General features: G+C 41.6%; 1 protein-coding gene across 1 annotated transcript in view; it reads left to right on the top strand.

Moving 5' to 3' along the window:
- The window catches only part of LOC125466148 (tubulin polyglutamylase ttll6-like), a 39,684-nt gene that overhangs the window by 8,660 nt on the left and 11,690 nt on the right, over positions 1–19,334 (top strand). Inside the window, exons 4-10 of the mRNA XM_059638655.1 lie at positions 295–438; positions 5,473–5,558; positions 8,065–8,290; positions 8,890–9,071; positions 12,053–12,241; positions 12,865–13,030; positions 16,281–17,363. Of these exons, the coding sequence (XP_059494638.1) occupies positions 295–438; positions 5,473–5,558; positions 8,065–8,290; positions 8,890–9,071; positions 12,053–12,241; positions 12,865–13,030; positions 16,281–17,363 (2,076 nt within the window). The remainder of the gene's footprint in view (positions 1–294; positions 439–5,472; positions 5,559–8,064; positions 8,291–8,889; positions 9,072–12,052; positions 12,242–12,864; positions 13,031–16,280; positions 17,364–19,334) is intronic.

The raw sequence follows: 19,334 nt of genomic DNA, 5'->3' as shown, positions 1-19,334 counted from the left end.
ACCATCAACCACATTCCATCTCTCCCAAGCAGTTCCATGGTTAAAGTGTTCTTTGTCTTACTTTATAAGTGTTTATCACTTTGGCACAATGCAGATATAGTAGCCAATGTTCTCTGTAATATGCAAACATGTGTCCCAGCTCTGCATTAGTCTGGAATGTCCAGTGGCGGTTCAACAGAGCAATTGTGTGCATTAGATAAAAATGAGAAGGAATATTGACCACGTGTTCATTGCTTTTAAAAAGCCAAGAGTAATGGTTTAGTTGTTACTGTACACTGTCTACTTCCTATGCAGCCATTCATCTTGGATGGGTTCAAGTTTGACCTCAGACTCTATGTCTTAATTACTTCCTGTGACCCCCTCCGGATATATTTCTACGATGAGGGCTTGATCCGTTTTGCCACCACAAAGTATTCTGAACCTACAGACAGGAACGTAGTAAGTAAATCTGTTGGTTTATTGCTTAAAGGTACAAGGCATCGAAGTGGAGTTAGCTTGCTTTAAAATAGCTGTAGTTGGTCATTTTCCCAAGGGGATGATTTTAAATAAATTTGTCATGCAGCAAACTCAGGAGCTCTGGTGATATATTGACTTTTTCCCTCCAATTTGGCTAAGAAACAGCAAATAGGAACAGGAGTAGGCCATTTGACCCATCAAGTCAGCTCCATCATTCAAAATGATCATAGATGATCCTTTATCTCAACACTATATTCCTACTCTCTCCCCACTCTTTAAGTACACAATAGCCAAGAGAAGTGTATCTATTTGTTAACTATATAAGTGATGTCAACATTTTCACTGCCATCTAAGAAATCTCAGTCCAAAATGGCCTGCTGTGTACACTAAGCCTCTGGCTTCTTATTCTGGAACCCCAAGCAAGGGGAAACAATATCCCTAATTCCAGTCTGTCTAGCGCTGTTAAAATTTTGATTCATTTATTACTGTCACATGTACTGAGGTACAGTGAAAAATGTTATCCTGCGTGCTTTATAGGCAGATCATACTATACAAGTGCATCAGGGTAACAACAGAGTACAGGATACAATTTTACAGCTGCTGAGGACATGTAAGAGGTCTGTTCAAAATCTTGGGATCTATTCTCATTGTTGTTAACTCCTGTGAATAATGTCCCTGTTGACCTAATGTCACTTCAGATGATAAACTACCCTCCCAAAAATCAGTCTGCCAGCCTTTGCTGCACTCCCTCTCAGGGAAGTATATTGTTTCTTCAGTTAGGTGACCAAAACTACGAGCAATACTCAAAGGTGACCAAGATAATAAAATGTGAGGCTGGATGAACACAGCAGGCCAAGCAGCATCTCAGGAGCACAAAAGCTGACGTTTCGGGCCTAGACCCTCTAGGCCCGAAACGTCAGCTTTTGTGCTCCTGAGATGCTGCTTGACCTGATGTGTTCATCCAGCCTCACATTTTATTATCTTGGAATTCTCCAGCATCTGCAGTTCCCATTATCACTCAAAGGTGACCAACTTCCTTACTCCTGCACTCAACCCTCTTGCGATTAAGTCCAATCTACCATTTGCCTTCCTAATTGCTTGCTGGACCTGCACGCTTCCTTTCAGTGACTGGTGTCCGCAGAAACCCAGGATGCTCTTTGGACATCAACATTTTCTGATCTATAACCATTTAATAATAATCTGTCATTCTGTTTTTCCAAGTGAAATGGGCAATTTCTCACTTCACCACGTTATGCTGCATCTACCTTATGTTTGCTCACTCATTCAACTTTCTAAAAGGAATTGGAATTTCTTTACATCACGTTTTATCACTCTCAATCTCACCTCTTTTTGCGTCATCACCAAGCTTGGAAATATTACATTAAATGCCTTCATCCAAATCTTTGATGTATATTGTGAAAAGCTGGGGCCCAAGTACCAATCCTTTCTGTACCTTGGTAGTCACTACCTTCCGCTCCAAAAATGATCCATTTATTCCTACTCTCTGTTTCCCATCTGCTAACCGGTTCTCAATCCATTCTAGCATATTACTGCTAGTCTCATGTGCTACGATTTTGCAAAATAATCTCTTTTATGTTGGTATTTAATTAAATGATATCTGAAAATTCAAATACACCACAACAGCTGGCTCTCCCTGATCTACTCTAGTAGTGATATCCTTAAAAAGTTACAGAAATTTGTAAAACATGCTTCCCCATTCATCAGTTCATTTTGACTTTGTATAATCTGATTGATATTTTCTAAATGTCTTGCTGTTGCATCCTTTAATTTAGACTTTAATAATTCCTGGTTTTCCCCCGTTCTTATTTAAATAGTGGTGTTATTTTTCTGCACTTAACTCTGCCAAGACTTTTCCAGAATCTGTAATACAGAGTTTTGGAAAATGACAACCAACACTTCCTTTATTTCTATAACTACCCTTTTACCACAATTTGTGGATTGCCAGGCCCAGGGGAGGCAAAGGACTAATGGTATTATCGTTGGATTGTTAATCCAGAAACCAGATAACGTTCTGGGGACTGGCTTTCGAATCTTGCCACGGCAGATGGTGGAATTTCATTTCAATAAATATCAGGAATGAGGAGTCTAATGATGACTATGAATCAATTGCAGATTGTTGGAAAAATCCATCTGGTTTTACTAGTGTCCTTTAGGGAAGGAAACTGCCATCCTTACCTGGTCTGGTCTATATGTGACTCCAGATCCACAGCAAAGTGTTTGACTCTTAACTGCCCTCTGGGCAATTAGGGCTGGGCAATAAATGCTGCCCAGCCAGCGACACCCTCATCCTGTGAATGAATAAAGGAGAAAAAAGGGGATTCAGCAGCTTTCAATCCCATTTCATTTCTCCAGCACTGTTTGTTTTGACTAATACAAACGGCCTTGATTCCTTGTTTTCAATGCCTTTGCTTCTGGGAAATCATTTATGTCTTCATTGTGTGAAGATAAAATGAAAGTATTTGTATAATTGCTCTAGAGATAGTAGGGACTGCAGATGCTGGAGCATCTGAGATAACAAGGTGTAGAGCTGGATGAGCACAGCAGGCAAAGCAGCCTCAGTCAGTTGGAAAGCTGACGTTTTGGGCCTAGACCCTTCTTGCTGAAGAAGGGTCTAGGCCCAAAACATCAGCTTTCCTGCTCCTCTGATGCTGCTTGGCCTGCTGTGCTCATCCAGCTCTATACCTTGTTATCTCTGTATAAGGACAACGGGAACCCTATTCTTGTTCTCAGAAGGCGGGGAAAGGGTGAGGGCAGAAGTGTGCGAGACGGGTCGGACACAGATAATGGCCATTGTGGTAGGGGTGGGGAGAATCCTTGATTGAGAAAATAGTGACATCATCAGAACAGATGTAACAGGCAGAAAAACTCAGAGAATGGAATGGAAGCCTCGCAGGAAGCAGAGTGCAAGGAGGCTTATATGAGGTAACTGTTGGAGTTGCTAGGCTTGTTATGGATATTGGATTGAAGTACTGTCTGTTTTAGCCTTAAATATTCCTAATAACCAAGCTTTGACAGTCCTTTGGTAAAGATTCAGTATTCTCTCAGAGAAGAAATTTCTTTATATCTGTGTCTTAAATGGGTGAAGTCTTGTTCTCAGATTATATCCTCTGGTCCTGAATGCTCCAAAAAGGGGAAATAATATCTCCACATCTACCCTGTCAACTTCTTTAAGAATCTTTATACATTTCAATAAAGTTTCCCCTCGTTCTAAGTGCCAGTGAGTATGGGCTCAACCTACTTAACCTTTCCTCATAAGAAAATCCCTCAAAATCTGGGATCAACTTGGTAACCCTACCATTACTGCCTCTAATGCTAGTCCATCTTTCTCTCGGTAAGGAGACCAAAGCTGTTCGCAGTATTCTAAGTTATCAGTTTCAGATATGAGGCCTACGTTTGTCTGTTAATTTTTTTTCCCATTGCATGTACCTGTAGAACCTCTTACAGTCCACTTTTATGTTCATTACAAGTATCTCTCATTCTGTTTTTCCCTCCTTAATTAACCTCTCACTCTTCCTTTTGTTGAATTCTAAACTGCCCCCAGTTCTCAGGCTTGTAACATTTTTTAATACCAATTTGGTGACTCCTCTTTGGGTCTAATATGACCCATTTTTTTTTGTCTTGGTTGGGCCACTTTTCCTGCTGTGTCCTTTAACCCGAAAGGATTGTGTGATTGTTGCAATGCATCCATTGACTTCTTCATTGCCACCACTCCAGGCTCATCTCCGGGATAGATGTGGATCTCTTAGACTCTGCTGGGGAAAAAAATGCTGGCACATTCAAATAATTTTTTAAAATGAACTTTCCTTGAATATGTTTGTTTGGGGGTAGTCAAAATTTTCAAATTGGGCAGAAATACTGTGTAACTAGACAGTACAGTCATCCTGATGAAAGCTCCAAGGTTGTTATCAGCTAGTGTGGGCAACTGAGCAGCCTGCCCAATGTTTGTCTTCCATGAATTCAATGGATAGCGAGATTGCAGAGGGGATAAAACCAGCATTGCATGCATTCCATCATCTTTCTGATGGGTGGGCTAGGCTGAAACAGTCTCATTAATATCCAATTAACTCCATCTTTCATTTGGACTTTTGAAAGATGGGAACAAAAGAAATGGCTTTTTCTGTGGTGGGGAGAATTACGAAACAAAAAGTCAGCCAGAATTGTGGATTAGTGTCTCTGATTCAACATTCCCATTCTACTGTGCTGATATGTTGTGTGAGAACATGAATATGCTGGGCCATGATTCACCTCATGGAAAATCAACCTGTCACTATTCTCAGATGGTTGAATTCCCAGTTGGATGACATAGTCATTGGTGTCCTGGCCCATTGGAAGTGCACTACTTTTGCAGTGTTTTTGATGTCAACTATGACTCTGATAATGAGTAGCACACTTGCTCAAGAGGTCCAGCCTTCAAGGTACAATCTCAAAGTTTTGCCATGATTGAGGTTGACGTTTCCAGCGTAGTACTGAGGGGCTGCTACACTGTTGGAAGCTTGTAAGAACCTGCCTGATCCTTTAGTAGACATTAAAGAATCCCAAAACACTATTTAAAGTAAAGCATGGGTGCTCTTCCTGGTACACTGATCTATATTACCCCTTAAACTATGTTGCTAAAACAGATTACCCAACCTTTATCTCATTTCTCCTAATGGGAGCTTGCTGTGCTAAAATTCGATGTTGCATTCCCCTTACTTAGAGAATTGACTTCACATAGTACATGATCAGTATTAAAGTGCTTTGAGATGTGCTGAGATCACATAAGGGGCTACACAAACATAAGCCTGATCTTTATTTCTATTTTTTCTGTTGATTATTCCCTAGCTATATGTACCCAGTTAGCGGAAACTCTGTTTGCCCCTCTGCTCATAGTGAAACTGTCATGAATGAGTTAATAGCAATTGCATGGCTGGACTCCAGTGTAGCAGCTTGTTGAATATTGGCTGCAATTTGACATTCCTATTGATGCTGACGACCCTGTGCTTCCAATCTTTATAGGAGGACATCTGTATGCACCTCACCAACTACTCTATCAACAAGCACAGCAAGAACTTCGTCCGGGATGAAAACAAAGGTAGTAAAAGGTGAGACAACACAATAGCAAAGTAAATATTTGTGGCTTTCTCACAGGGTAGAATGGCCCTGGCCTTTGTAAAAGCACAGTAGGTGTGGATGGTGATCAATGCAGCAGGAGAGATAGTGCAGCCCTTATTCCATTATCACAGTAGCTCATTACCTCCTCCTGTTCCCCCTCTTTTTTTAAGACATTTTATTCTTTTCCCCTTTTTAGGTCTGTCTTTGCCACTAGCCATCCCCAAGCCAAGATGGCTATCAGGCAACTGGCTTCCAGGCCTCTGTCCAGCTGGCTGTGAGGAGGTCTATACAACCTGAGGTGAGTTGCCCATTCGATTTTTAATGTTTATGCCACCACTCCCCCACCCTGCCCGCACTCCCTACTCTGCCTGTGGGAGGTGCTTGGCCTCTGCTCAGCCCTAAAAATCATGGCTAGAAGCATGAGATTTTGGTGCAGGGGTAGTTATGAATGTTGAGCCCCTCACACTGTACCCTGGCCAACTCCAAACCTTTGAACCCACCTCCAACTAAAGCCTCAGCAACCCTAAAGGGTTTTCATGACCTACATCCTCTCCATGTTTAATTTTCACCTATTTCAGCCCAGACTAGGATCAATCCCGAATGAAATTTAAGATACTTTCTGAGCAGCGCAAAAGACAAAGTGCTTCATTTGGAGAAGGGGCTGGTGTTTCACAATTCCTGTGATGTGCTCTGTCTTGCAGCTCTGATGGAAATCAATGGATTGAGCATTCCAGTAAATGAAGTTTGAATAGCAGATAGTCTTAGATCCATCAGAGTGGCAGTCTGATATTCAACTTGAATTATTTCATTCAGATATTTCACAAAAACATTCATAAACTGCAGCAGTTCAAGAAGACAGCATACCACCACCACCTACTCAAGGGCAGTTAAGGATGGGTAGTAAGTGCTCACTCCCATAAATGTATAATTAAAAAAAAACATTGATTGGAAATTCAGTTATGTGCAGAAGTTGAGAGATGGAGCCAAGTTTGATATGGACTTGGGTGTTTAGGCTTTAGCCTCCTGATGCTATGGTTGCCATAACCCGTTCCTTCGTCTGCTTGATATAAAATGAGGCACCAACTCAAATAGTGAGTCAATGCAAACGTTCCAAATGTGGTTGATTGTCAGAAATAAGTCTGTCTGCCTTGGAAGGAAATGTTCTGCTTTACTGATAGTTAATGCTCAAATACCGACTGACACTCCAGCTGAAGAAGCTGAAGCTGGTGAGAAGCCTACTGATCCAGAGGTGGCAGTATGGAGGCCTCATCCATTTTAACTCATTGACAAGTTGCTGGCCAATTCCTTGATCAAAACTGCGAGGAGGTTATCAGTAAGCAGCTGTCTGGCCATTGTCATCAGTTTGCAGGAGACTGCCGTCTGGGGACCACAGTGAAAAGTCATCGACACAATAGTGTTATTATGCAGTCTGCAAGACCCAAAGATTGATCTGTCATTATTGCTGCAAGAAAACCCAGGGCGAAAAATCATTTGAAGTGTTAATTTCTTTTTCATTGGATATTTTCATATATCAGTTATAAAATTTTGAAAGTAAAGAAAGCTGTCATTTGGCAGTCAGAAGTCATCCATTTGGGTACCAGAGAGTTTGTTGGATTCCTGATTGGCTGTGGGAAGCTGTTGCCTCACAGGGATGGACACATTGAGCCAATGTGGGAGCAGTGAGGCTGTGAGCATTGTTGAAAGCAGTGAAACTTCAAGGGACACAACTAGCTCAAGTTGGTGACCCAGTGGCCTTGTGGTATGCCCTCAAGGGGGCAGGACAGACATTGCAGCTGGGAGAAGAGGACGGGAGATATGAAGGGGGTGTAGGCTTTTCACACAGGAGCCAAAGGGGAGCTCCTGATCCACAAAGGAATTTGAGGAAGAAAACAAAATGATATTTACTTTTCTGGGTTCTTTCTGAATTTAGAACCTACTCCCAAAAACTGTGACTTGATAGGAACAATGCCACTGTTTTTTGCTCCAGCCTCCAGTTACTATTGCAGATGAGCCTCAATAATTTATAATCTGTATGTTTAAAAAATCTTCAGTTTAAAATGTTCCCCCTCTGGGCTTTCACACAAATTATGGGCCATGCAAAGAGAGCTACTAGTGCCCATATTTGAGCAAGGATTTGGAAGAGAGAGAAAAAAATGATAAGCATTGATAACTGCTTTGTTGGTTGCCTGTTATTATTGCAAAGTACTATTGATGCTGGCAATCTGTAATAAAAATCAAATTTGTTGGAGAAACTCGGTATGTTGGCAGCATCGGTGGAGAGAGAAACAGACTTAAGTTTGAGTCCAATACAACTTTTCTTCACAATTGAGCAAGGAGAAAAGGGGAAAAAAGTGACTGCCTCTTTTATCAATTCGTTCTATTATTATGCATTGTAGTAGTGTTTTAAATGATGCTAGAAGTTAGATAAGGCCATTTGACAGATAAATGATTTAGGGAAGTTGGAAGCTGACTAGTCTGTGATATCTTTTTTTCCAGAAAGCTATCTTTCTTTAACAAGTACATGGAGAACAATGCCTATGACTTGGAGAGGCTGTGGAGCAGCATTGAAGATGTGATCATCAAAACTATCCTGGCTGCATATCCGGTTCTGAAACACAACTACCTCACGTGCTTCCCGAACCATATTTCTGGCAGTGCTTGCTTTGAGATCCTTGGCTTTGATATCCTTCTGGACCAATCTTTGAAACCTTGGTTGCTGGAGGTACAGAGATCTTTATGATAATTATATATACTCTAGGTAGATATTTCACCAGTATGCAGATAAGGTAGAGTTGTAAGGCAGAGAAGGATGTATTTAGCCAGTTATGCCTGTACCAGCTTTTCGTAAGAATAATCCATTTTTTTTCTTTACTAACATTTTACCAGTGCCTAGAAAATTTTCTCTCAATATTTTTTGAAGCTAATGTTGAATTTGCTTCAAAAACAGAACTTGCTAGAAAAACTCCAAGTGTGGCAGCATCTGTGGAGAGAAAGCCGAGTTAGTGTTTTGGGTCCAGTGATTTTTCTTCAGAACACTTTGTGTTTTGTTGGATTGAATTTCCTTCCATTGCCTATCTAGTCAGCTCATCTCAACTCATTTGATTTTAAAATATACTTCCTCAGATCTGCCCTCTGACTCTTTTGCCAGTTGCCTTAAACCTGACTTCGCTGTGTCATTATCTACTTGTGTTTCTAGGTGTGAGTGACAACTCACTAGAGCCAGTGTCCCTTTAACAGTCAATTACTTTTGGCAGGATATGCACCTTACTAGCTGTTATTCTCTTATTTATTCCTGAGCAAATTTTATTGCGCCTATTACAGGTTAACCATTCTCCAAGTTTTACCACTGACTCCAAACTTGACCAAGAAGTGAAAGATAACCTTCTTTACGATACTTTTTGTATGATAAATCTCGGTGCTTGTGACCGGCGGAAAGTTCTAGAAGAAGAGAGGCGTCGAACAAATGAGCGACTCCTTCATATCTACAAATCCCGTGAGGACAGGTAACATTGTGTTGGAGACAGCGTGAAAAATTTCAATTAACAAATAGAAATATAGAAACAGGAGTAGGCCCTTTAGTCTGTTCGGCCATTCAAAGACACTATGGCTGATCTGTGATCTAAGTCCATTCACCTGCCTTTGCCCTGTATCACTAAGTAACTCAAATTAATAAAATGCTAATAATTTAGATCTGTTGTCAGTTTTGAATATTAAAATTAATTGCACTTGTGGCCAAGTTCCAAAACCTTATGTTTTTCATGTAGAAATATTTTCAAATTTCATTGCTGAAACATCTGGCTGTAGTTTTTAGGCTAAGTCTCTTCCCCCAGATTCTTCAACCAGCAGAATAGTTCCTATTTAGCTACTCTATCAACTCCCTTAATCTTTGTATCATAAAGATTTTGATCAAATCATCCCCATTACCTTCAAAATTGCAATGATTACAGTTGTGCAATCTCCCTTTGTGATGTAATCCCTGGAATTCAGGTGTTGTTCTGCTAAATCTATTGAGGCAAATGCACCCTGTTGAAAATGATACCCAGAACTGAGTGCTATTCGTTGGATGCAGTTTAACTGGGGCTTTATGTATATAGTGGTTGTGAGTGTGAGGGTCACGTAGCTGGAATTCTGAGACTATCTGATGACACCTCCCAGAATGCATCTCACCCAATTTGGAGGTCAAAACCCGGCTCATTATCTGTCTAAAGTAACAGGAAAGCTGACGTTTCGGGACTAGACTCTAGACCCGAAATGCCAGGTCTCCTGATCCTATGATGCTGCTTGGCGTGCTGTGTTCATCCAGCTCTACACCTTGTTATCTCAGATTCTCCAGCATCGACAGCTCCTACTATCTCATTATCTGTCTGTTGGTTTGATGGAATTCAGTGATTTGTACTTTTGGCCCTCTGCTTTCTGTGAGCTTTACACCTCACACCAGGAGACAAATTTAAGAACAAAAGGCACATCCTTAATGTCAGACCTAGGCTGAAACAAATTTAGGAAACATTTTTATTGCACAGCTCATGATCAAAAGTGCAGAACTCTCTCCCACACAAAGCTACAAATGCTGGACTCTTCAAGACCGATCTATTTATTTGGATAGTATATCAAGGGATATGCAGTAAAGGTGCATACATATAAGATTGATATGCAGACTGACCGCCATCTAAATGAATTGTGGAACAGGTCATAAGCTCTAAAACTGAAATTGCTGGAAAATCTCATCAGACTTGGCAGCATGTGTGGAGAGAAAGCAGAGTTAACATTTCAGGCCCAGTGACTTTTCTTCAGAACCGATTGTAGTTAGGAAAAGGTCGATATGTGTACTAAAGGAGAGGGTGGGGTGATACGGGCAAGAGTAAACAATAGGTGGAGATGGAGCCCAGAGAGAGAGAAAAACAGTTGGGTAGATAAGGGAATGGGTAAAGGTCAGCCTGGGAGAATGAATAGCTGCTAATGGAGTGGGTTAATAGCTGACAGTGGATTGTTTATGGTAGCAGTCCGTGTGATGACAGGGCTTGGTATATGGGAGTTGAGGTAAGGAGATGGGAGAAGATGCTCAGGCCCTAAAATTATTGAACTTGATATTGAGTCTAGAAGATTGCAGAGTTCTCAAGCAGAAACTGAAGCTTCCAGCTGACACTGAGTTCCTGGAGCACTGCAACTAGCCCAAGACAGATATGTTGTCCAGACAACACAGTGGTGTGTTGGAATTGTAGGCAACTGGAAACTCAGGGTCATTTTTGCGGACAGAACATAGATGTTCTGCAAAGCAGCCGCCCAGTCTGCCTTTGTCTCTTCAATGCAGAGGGTACCACATTGTGAGCAGTAAATGCAGCAGACTGGATTGAATGAAGTGCAGGTAAATCCCTGTTTCACGTGGAAGGTAAGTCTGGGACCTTGGCAAGAGAGGATGGAGGAATTAAACAGGCAGATGTTACACCTTCTGCCGTTACATGGGAAAGTGCTGCGGAGGCACGTGGAGGTGTTAGGAGTGGAGGAAGAGTGAACCAGGCATCCCAGAGAGAACAATCCCTGTGGAACAGTAACAAAGGTTGCTGGAAAAGCTCAGCAGGTCTGACAGCATCTATGAATTAAAAATCAGAGTTAATGTTTTGGGTCCGGTGACCCTTCCTCAGAACTCCGTCCCTGTGGAATGCTGACAAGGGAGGGATGGTGGCATCCTGCTGGAGGTGGCAGAAATGGCTGCAAATGATCCTTTGGATGTAAACACTGGTGGTTTGTAAGTGAAGATGTGGGGGGATCCTATTGCTGTTATGGAGGGAAGAGAAGCGGTGAGGGCTGAAGTGCAGGAGATGGGTCAGATCTGGATAAGGGCCTTGTCAACCACAGTGTTGGAGAATCCTCAGTAAAGAAGAAGATGGATATTTTGGAGGCCCCCTTGTCAAAGTTGGCATCATTGGAGCAGGAGTGGCAGAGAAAGAGGAGCTGGAAAAATGGAATAGAATCTTTACAGGAAGCAGGTCGTGGGGATGTATAATGGAGATAACTGTGGGAGTCAGTGGGTTTGTAGTTGATATTGGTGGCCAGCCCATCCCCTGAAATGGAACACACATCATGTAAGGGAAAGGAGGATTCAGAGATGGACAGGATGAAGGTGAGAGTGAGGTGAAAATTCAAAGTGAAATTTATGGATTTTTCCAATAACAGATGAAAGAGGGAAGCTGCTCTGATGATGTCATTGATGTATCAGAGAAAGAGTTATGACTGCATCGAACCTTTTAACATATTCTTCTAATCGCTCCTGAGATGCTGTTTGGCCTGCTGTGTTCATCCAGCCTCACATTTTATTATCTTGGAATCTCCAGCATCTGCAGTTCCCATTATCTCTCTCCTGAAATCTTGTTTGTCATGGAGGAGAAATGAAAGGGTAAAGATTGGGCAGTTTAGGAACACAAAGCTTGAGACCTGTCCCAAGAGTACAAAGCAGAAGAAATAATTGATACCTTTCTCTTCAAATTAGAGCTGATGAAATAAAAAGCAACCAGGCCGCCTGGGTGGAGCAGATGGAAAAGTATGAAGATGAAAACATGGGGAACTTCAGAAGAATTTATCCCATTGCTGGCTCAGAAAAATATGACAAATTCTTGAAATACAAACATTCGCTTTTCCAGGAAACTATTGCCTCCAAGGCTCGGGAAGAATGTGCCAGGTAGAATTTATGTTGATTTATGTCTGTCTCCTTCATTTCTGCAATTAATTGGGTATGTTTCATCTCCCCTTTGCTGGCAGTCCTCTACTCCAATAGCTGCTCTCCTTGAATGTTATTTCAGCTCCTGGAGTTGAGTTGTTTTTGATTGAGGAAGAATGATGGGTTGCTTGAATTGGGTCACTTGCTAAATGTGTAGCTGGTTTAGACCTGAACCAGGCACGTTTGCATCATGTGCCTTTGTTTTCTGCTGAGTTTGCTGAATACAGTGGGACAGAGCTGGTGGCATTTACACTGATAAAACCTCTGTTGTACTGGGAAAAAGGGGATAACTTAGCAATCACTATCCATGTGAGAAGTGTAGGAATGTAGATTTTGGATGTGTCCAGTGTTGGGATCTGTTTGTATGCTTTGTTTGCCCCTCACCCTGTCACCAGCTTTGGTCAAGTAGACCACCAGCGCTCTTTTAACAAAGAGGGCTCAACCATGATAAATGGTGGTGAGCTGAAGATTTGGCTGCCCATGCCCAGGGCAAGAACAGTCACTCCTTTCATGACAAGAGGGTAGAACATTTCAGGGATGGATTGAGAAACAAGATAAAATATTTTCACATCTTGTCTCTCCAGGCAGATGCGTCAAGAGATCCGGCAGAAGCAGGAACAGAAGGAATTACTGCTGAAAGGGCGGAAGTACCCAGAGAGAAACCTACGGGGAGAGTCGCAGAACCAGAAGAATCTTTCATCAACAACTTTGATGAAGCAGAAGCCACCAACACCACCAGCTCCCATTGCTGTAATTACATCACTTTTCCTGACTCACTGTTTTGTGATGAGACAAAACTCAGTTTATTGGGTCTCAGCAGCGGTTCAGCAGATAGGGTCTTACCCCCTATGTCAGAACATTGACAGTTCAATTCCCACTCCAGAGACTTGAGGACTAAAATCTAGGCTGATACTCAGAGGGAGTGTCAGAGGTGCCACCTTTTGGATGAGGTGATACATGGAGACCCTTCCCAGTCTGGCAGCAGAACTGAAGAAGAGTAGGGAAGTTGTCTTGCTCATCATTTAACCCTCAACCAACATTCCTGAATATTAGTGTAATGATTATTGTTACATTGGTGTTTTTGGAAACTTGCTTTCTGCAAATTGGCAGCTTCATTTCTTTATTACGTAGTGACACTTCAGAAAGTACTTCATTTGTTGTAAAGTTCTTTGGAATGACAATGATCATGATAAGATCTATATGATGCAAGTTCTTCCTTTTAGCATCCAGGGTGCACAAAGATTACTTCACATTCCATACTGAATTCATTGAAGTAAAATACTGGATCATGCTGTATGTTAGAGATTAACATTTAGAATCTGGGTTCAAGTCATATCCAGACTATTAAAGTCATTTTCTCTCTCCACTGTGACAATTGGGTTTGGACTGTTTTACCCAGGTTTCACTGGCTATGGCACTGTAAGAATGAAACTGCTGCTTTGCACAACAACCTTTGGAGAGTTGGTGCATCAACAGGAATGTGTAGCCCTATGATAACAGGGTGGCTGGTTACTGTTCATGAGATACTGGAGATGAGCCTGATCAGGGTGGTGTAGATAGCTATTCCACGCACCTAACCTGCAAGTGATTCATCTTGATCCTGGGTTCCCAAGACACACAGTGTTCAATTCTCCAACCTTAAATTTTGATTTCAATTCATTTCCATATGGCAATGATCAGTCGAAATGGAATGAAGGACTGACTCAGCATTTTTCTGAGTAGATCTGGTGGTAAATTTCAGTCACAAAGTCACCTGCCCAAAGCCTCTTCAACAGGGTCTTCTTTTAATAAACAGTGATAGTCAATGGGTCTTGATCTACTAATTTAATCTGAAGCCCCTCCGAGTGAGAACATTGGCCTTCTCATTAGGGTCAAATTTGTCAGGAGCAGAAGCTAGGGCCAGAAGAGGAGCAAATTTTCAATTTTTAAAAGTCCCTGAGCTGAGGGATAGGAAATCCTTTTAATGTGGTCGTAGAATGATTTTTTTTTAAGAATTCATTTGTGGGATAAGACCATCATTGTTAAGGCCAACATTAATTGCCCATCCTTGGCCACCTGGCCTAAAGCTGATGGTGGCACAAACCTACCCACATTAATGTAGCAAAGGCAACATACTGTGTACGCAGAAGATCTAAAATAAAAACAGAATGCTGGAGAAACTCAGCAGATCTGGCAGCATCTGTAGAGAGAGAAATTTGAATGAATGTTTCAAATCTGATGTATCTCCTCTTCAGAACTGAAGAGAGGTGGAAAACTGATGGCTTTATACTTTTGGAAAGGTAGGGAGAAGCAGGTAAAACAAAAAGGAAAGTCAGGGAAAGGTTAGGAAACAAGGGAGATTGAAGATTAAAGGTATTGCAAAAATAATGGGCAAAGGGAGTGATAATGGTGCAGAGAAGGGACAAAGTAGGCCTGTAGCAGGTATCAATAGCCGATGTCAATAGCAGAATAAAGGTCAGCTTTGCTGAAAGCCAAAACATGAAAACATTATAGACTCTTTGAGTTAAAAACCATTAAAATAGATGACAGAGTTCATGGTCAGAACTTGTTACATACTTAATAAGATAATAAAGTGTGAAGCTGGATGAATACAGCAGGCCAAGCAGCATCTTGTGCTCCTGAGATAGAATAACGGTATTGCTCCATATCAAGATGCCAGTTTGATTTTGTGGTGCTGTTTCCATTCACCTGTTGTCCTTGTGCTTTAGATGTAGTAAAAAGGTGCAGGATTAGAAGGTGTTGAAAGAGAATTCCTGGCAAGTCGCAGTGGTGCATCTTGAGGATGGTACAATGTGTATAATTTTATTTGGAATGCGGGCTCCTGAGGAAATTGGAATGGATTCTTTGGGCTTCCCCTGACTCCCAGAATAATCCTTCCTTCTGATACATCATCTTTCCCCTTATCTGGAACTATGTGCCAGGGATGTTGCTCCTGCATCCCTGCAAGCTGTCATGGGAGTCCAACGGCCAGGCAGTCTCCTCCCGGAGGAGAAGATTATAGTGGGGAAAAAAAGCACTGCAACTAATTTGAGAACAGCATGATCCCACAAACATCAATGAGGTAATTTGCATTTTTTCGTAATATTGGTTGAGGAATAAATGTTCTGCTATTTCTACTCCATGGTCCATGCACAGGAGTTAAAATTGAGCCCAAATTTGATAACTTTTACTTATAATCAGCTTGGAGAAAAGTAGACAAAATTTAACAGTGAACTGAAGTGAGCCCAGTTATTGAGACAATTAAATTCTGAAGACGAAGAATTTTATTTTAATTTGCTCATTGGATAATGATTCGATTTTAGTATTGTGGGATTTCAAAGCTTCTTGCGATGTTCTGAATTTCAAAGGAAATTCCTTCTGCAGTAATCTGTGCTGGAGGAGGTTCCTCTCTATGAGGAGAGGCGTATAGCTCCTCATGGTTTATCAGCATATCTTTGCACATATGTACATGCAGTAAGGATCAGATGAGGCCTGTGACTGTCAAATAGGCATTGAACACTCATTTAGGAGGCTCACCCACGAGGGAAGCCTAACTCAGTGAAATACCTTTGCTCCACACCCCAGGAACAGAGATTTGGAGAAATGTTATATTTCATTGGCCTGAGCCAAGGGATAGGAAATCCTTTCAACATGGTCGTACAATCATAGAATGATATAGTATGAAAGAACTATTTGGCTCATCATGCCTGTGCTAGCTCTTTGGCAGTGTTATGCTATTAGAGCCATTCAAATACCGGGAACAATAATACAGTTGAATTATCTATCTTAAAACATTGAGATAAACACAACTTTTCTTTTCAGTTTCATCCCTGATATTCCAATCAGTCTCATATGCACCCTCATTACATCTTTTCTTGAGGAAAAAACTTATGATGATGGTCATTTTTCATGCACAGAGTTCATCCGGCAATACCTGCAGATTGTAATTTATTAATATTTGGTAAACAAAATCTGTCTTTTGAGTATCCATCTTTTTAAAGCTATGCTTTTCTCTTCACAGACCAGCCCTGTTCCCGAAGCAGAGAGGTGCCCGATCCAGGGAACAAGTGAGGCTGAGAATGAGAATGTGGAGAAGAGTGATGGAACACCTCCAGACAGTACTGATGTTGATTCAGGACTGAATGTCATGGAGCAAGTTGACGGACTGTGTGTGGTGAGTTCGGACAGCGCCGACAGAACCCCAGAAAGGAACAGCAACATTGAAACACAAGCAAACGATTCGGACCAGAACCTGGACCAATTAGAAGTTCTGGTAAAATCAGAAAATGAGGCATTCACTGAGCCTCAGCCAGAGGTCCCATCAGAGACTCCACAAGAAGTCAAACTGGAGCCCCAAGCTCAGCCAGAGTCTCAACCTGAGGCCCATGCCCAAATAGTGGCTCCAGAGGAGACTCAGGTCAAAGCTTTGTCAGAGACCATGGACCAGATTCAGCCAGTCATTCAGCAGCAGATACAGCATGAGGCCCAGGACCAGGATCAGACAGAGGATCTGGGTCAGGCTCAAATAGTACCTCTGGACCAGGCTTATGAAGAGGCCAAGGACCAGGCTCAAGCAGAGGCCTGCAACCAGGCACAGATAGAGGTCCAGGATCAGGTTCAACAACAGGCCTTAGGCCAAGCACATCGGGAGGCCCCGGGACAGGTTCAGCCAGAAACCTGGGACCAGGCTCAGGAGGTCCAAGGACATGTTCAGCAGGAGGCTGAGGACCAGGTTCAGTCAAAGGACCAGAACCCACAGCAAGCTCAGCCTCAGGCCTTAGACCCAGTTCTGTCAGAGGTTTGGGACCAAGCAGAACAGGAAGCACATGACCAGGCACAAGTGGAAGCCCAACCAGTAGCCCAGGTCCAGGTTGAGCCCAAGGCACAGACAGAGATTCAGCCAGAAGCCCAAATGTCGAGCAGTGAGCCAGACGATGAAAAGCAAGAGGTCAAGTCAGATGCTGAAACCCAAGCCTATGTTGAACCAGATGACCGAGCAGAAAAGCATTTCCAGACAGAGGACAAATTATATACAGAGATCAAAGAAGAGGCACAGGAATGGGTCCAATTTGTGCCCAGTTCATCTCTGGAGATTGCATCCTGTGTAAGTATCAAGGATATTTCATCAAGATCTTATTTCCATGTTGGCTTGATGCAGCCAAGTAACTTAATAAGGCCATTTCAGAGGGTGTGTGGATCTGCAGACATTTGTTGGCCAGACTAAGTAAAAATGACAATCCTGCTCTCTAAAGGGTTTTAGTTAATCAATGAATTTTCAAGAATAATCTACAGTCTCGTGATCTCAATATATGTTATGATCATCAAGATTTTTGAAGGCTGTAATGTTCCTTGAGAGAGAACAGTTCTTGACCTATATTCAGATGGTTCCAGAGATGGGGGATTTTAGTTGCAATGTTCGGTTGGAAAATCAGGGGTTTTTCTCCATGAAGTAAAGGAGATTGAGAGCCCTGAGGTAGGTGAAAGCTGCTCCCTTTAGCTTGTGTTACGACGTCTGGTGGACAGAGACCTAATGAAAATTTTGAACAAGAAATGCTGGAGGATTTTTGATTTTCTGCCGCAAGTGGTTTTGACCCGGGACATATTGCCTCCAATGGTGGTCCAAATGGATGTGGTGATTTCAGAAGGAAATTGAGTTGGAGCTCAAGTGAAGTAGACTTGCAGGTGTTAGCAGTAGAGAGCCAGTTTGGACTTGATAAGCTGAATGACCTCCTCCTGTGCGCTAATATTTTATTGACTATTGGTATTACTGATCTCTTATTAAGGACGTAGCATTTTATTCCAAGTCTCTTATGTTTCCTTTTTCTACATCATTTGATTTATCAGTATTGAATCAAGTGATAAAGGATGAATGGGAACAAAAAGTTGGGCAATTTTCAGTTGTGAGAGACATAAAACAAAGTTAATATTTTTGTTAGAAGCTCTGAAACCCAAATTCTGTTTCTGTCTCTGCAGGTGTTGCCAGATGCGCTGTTAGCTTATAGCATTTTGAGTGGGCGCTGTGTTTTAGATTTCTAGCAGCCACAGTATTTTCCTTTAATTCAAATAGTGAATAGCATCCTCCAGCTTCAGTAACTTGACCCCTTGTAATCCATCAAATATCAGATTATTTTGCTGTTGCTGTCTTTCACATACTGACAAAATCAAATTAATCTGATACCTCGTTCTGAATTTTTTTGTTGTTGTCATTATTGTTATAATTCTAGCTGATGGTATAACTAGACAATGGTTTTTCAAATTAGTTAATGTGGTGGTTAGTCACTAAAGCATGGTCAAATAAAGTTGCAGATTTTCTTTAACACAGAACAGAACTTTCTTACACAAAAACACAATAATTAAAAACTAAAACCAAGCTATTTAAGTAAAGAAGACAATTAGGTTGTTCTTAAAATCTGCAGAAGAATGACATTTCAACTTTCCTCTTGTTACAGAGACTCAATTCCAGAAAAATTACTCCAACTCAATAGCCTAATCTTGCTTTGTCTCCACAACCATTGATCCCATTCGTCCCAAGTGCTATATCTAGCTGCCTCTTGAATACATACAATGTTTTGGCATCAACTATTTCCTCTGGTAATGAACTCCACAGGCTCACCACTCTTTGGGTGAAGAAATTTCTCCTCATCTCCATCCTAAATCGTCTGTCCCAAATCCTCATACTGTGACCCCTGGTTCTGGACACACCCATCACCGGGAAGATTCTCCCTGCATCTACTCTGTCTGATGCTGTTTGAATTTTATAAGTCTCTATGAGATCCCCATCCCCTCTCTCTACTGATGTAACTTGGTGTACATCAACCATGAAGGAGTCAGTATTTAATGTTGCAATTCCCTCTCAGTGAAACTTAATTTTATGGGGTTCGGATGCAGAGATAAGTAGGTACTCCATTACTACTTCCTTTCGATTTCCTGTTGTATATTGAATTTGTGCAACAAACTAAATTAAAAAGTTCTTTAATTTTCAAAAGTCTAATGAGGAATAGACAGGAAGAGTTGGTGCTATTCTGATTTGAGTAGAAAAGAATTAGAAGAGGTTTAATGGAAGTGTTTGCAAACA

Source organism: Stegostoma tigrinum, chromosome 31 (genome assembly GCF_030684315.1).
Source record: "Stegostoma tigrinum isolate sSteTig4 chromosome 31, sSteTig4.hap1, whole genome shotgun sequence".
Taxonomy (NCBI): Eukaryota; Metazoa; Chordata; class Chondrichthyes; order Orectolobiformes; family Stegostomatidae; genus Stegostoma; species Stegostoma tigrinum.
Note: the sequence above shows the minus strand (reverse complement) of the source record. Positions and strands in the feature narration are given on the sequence as shown.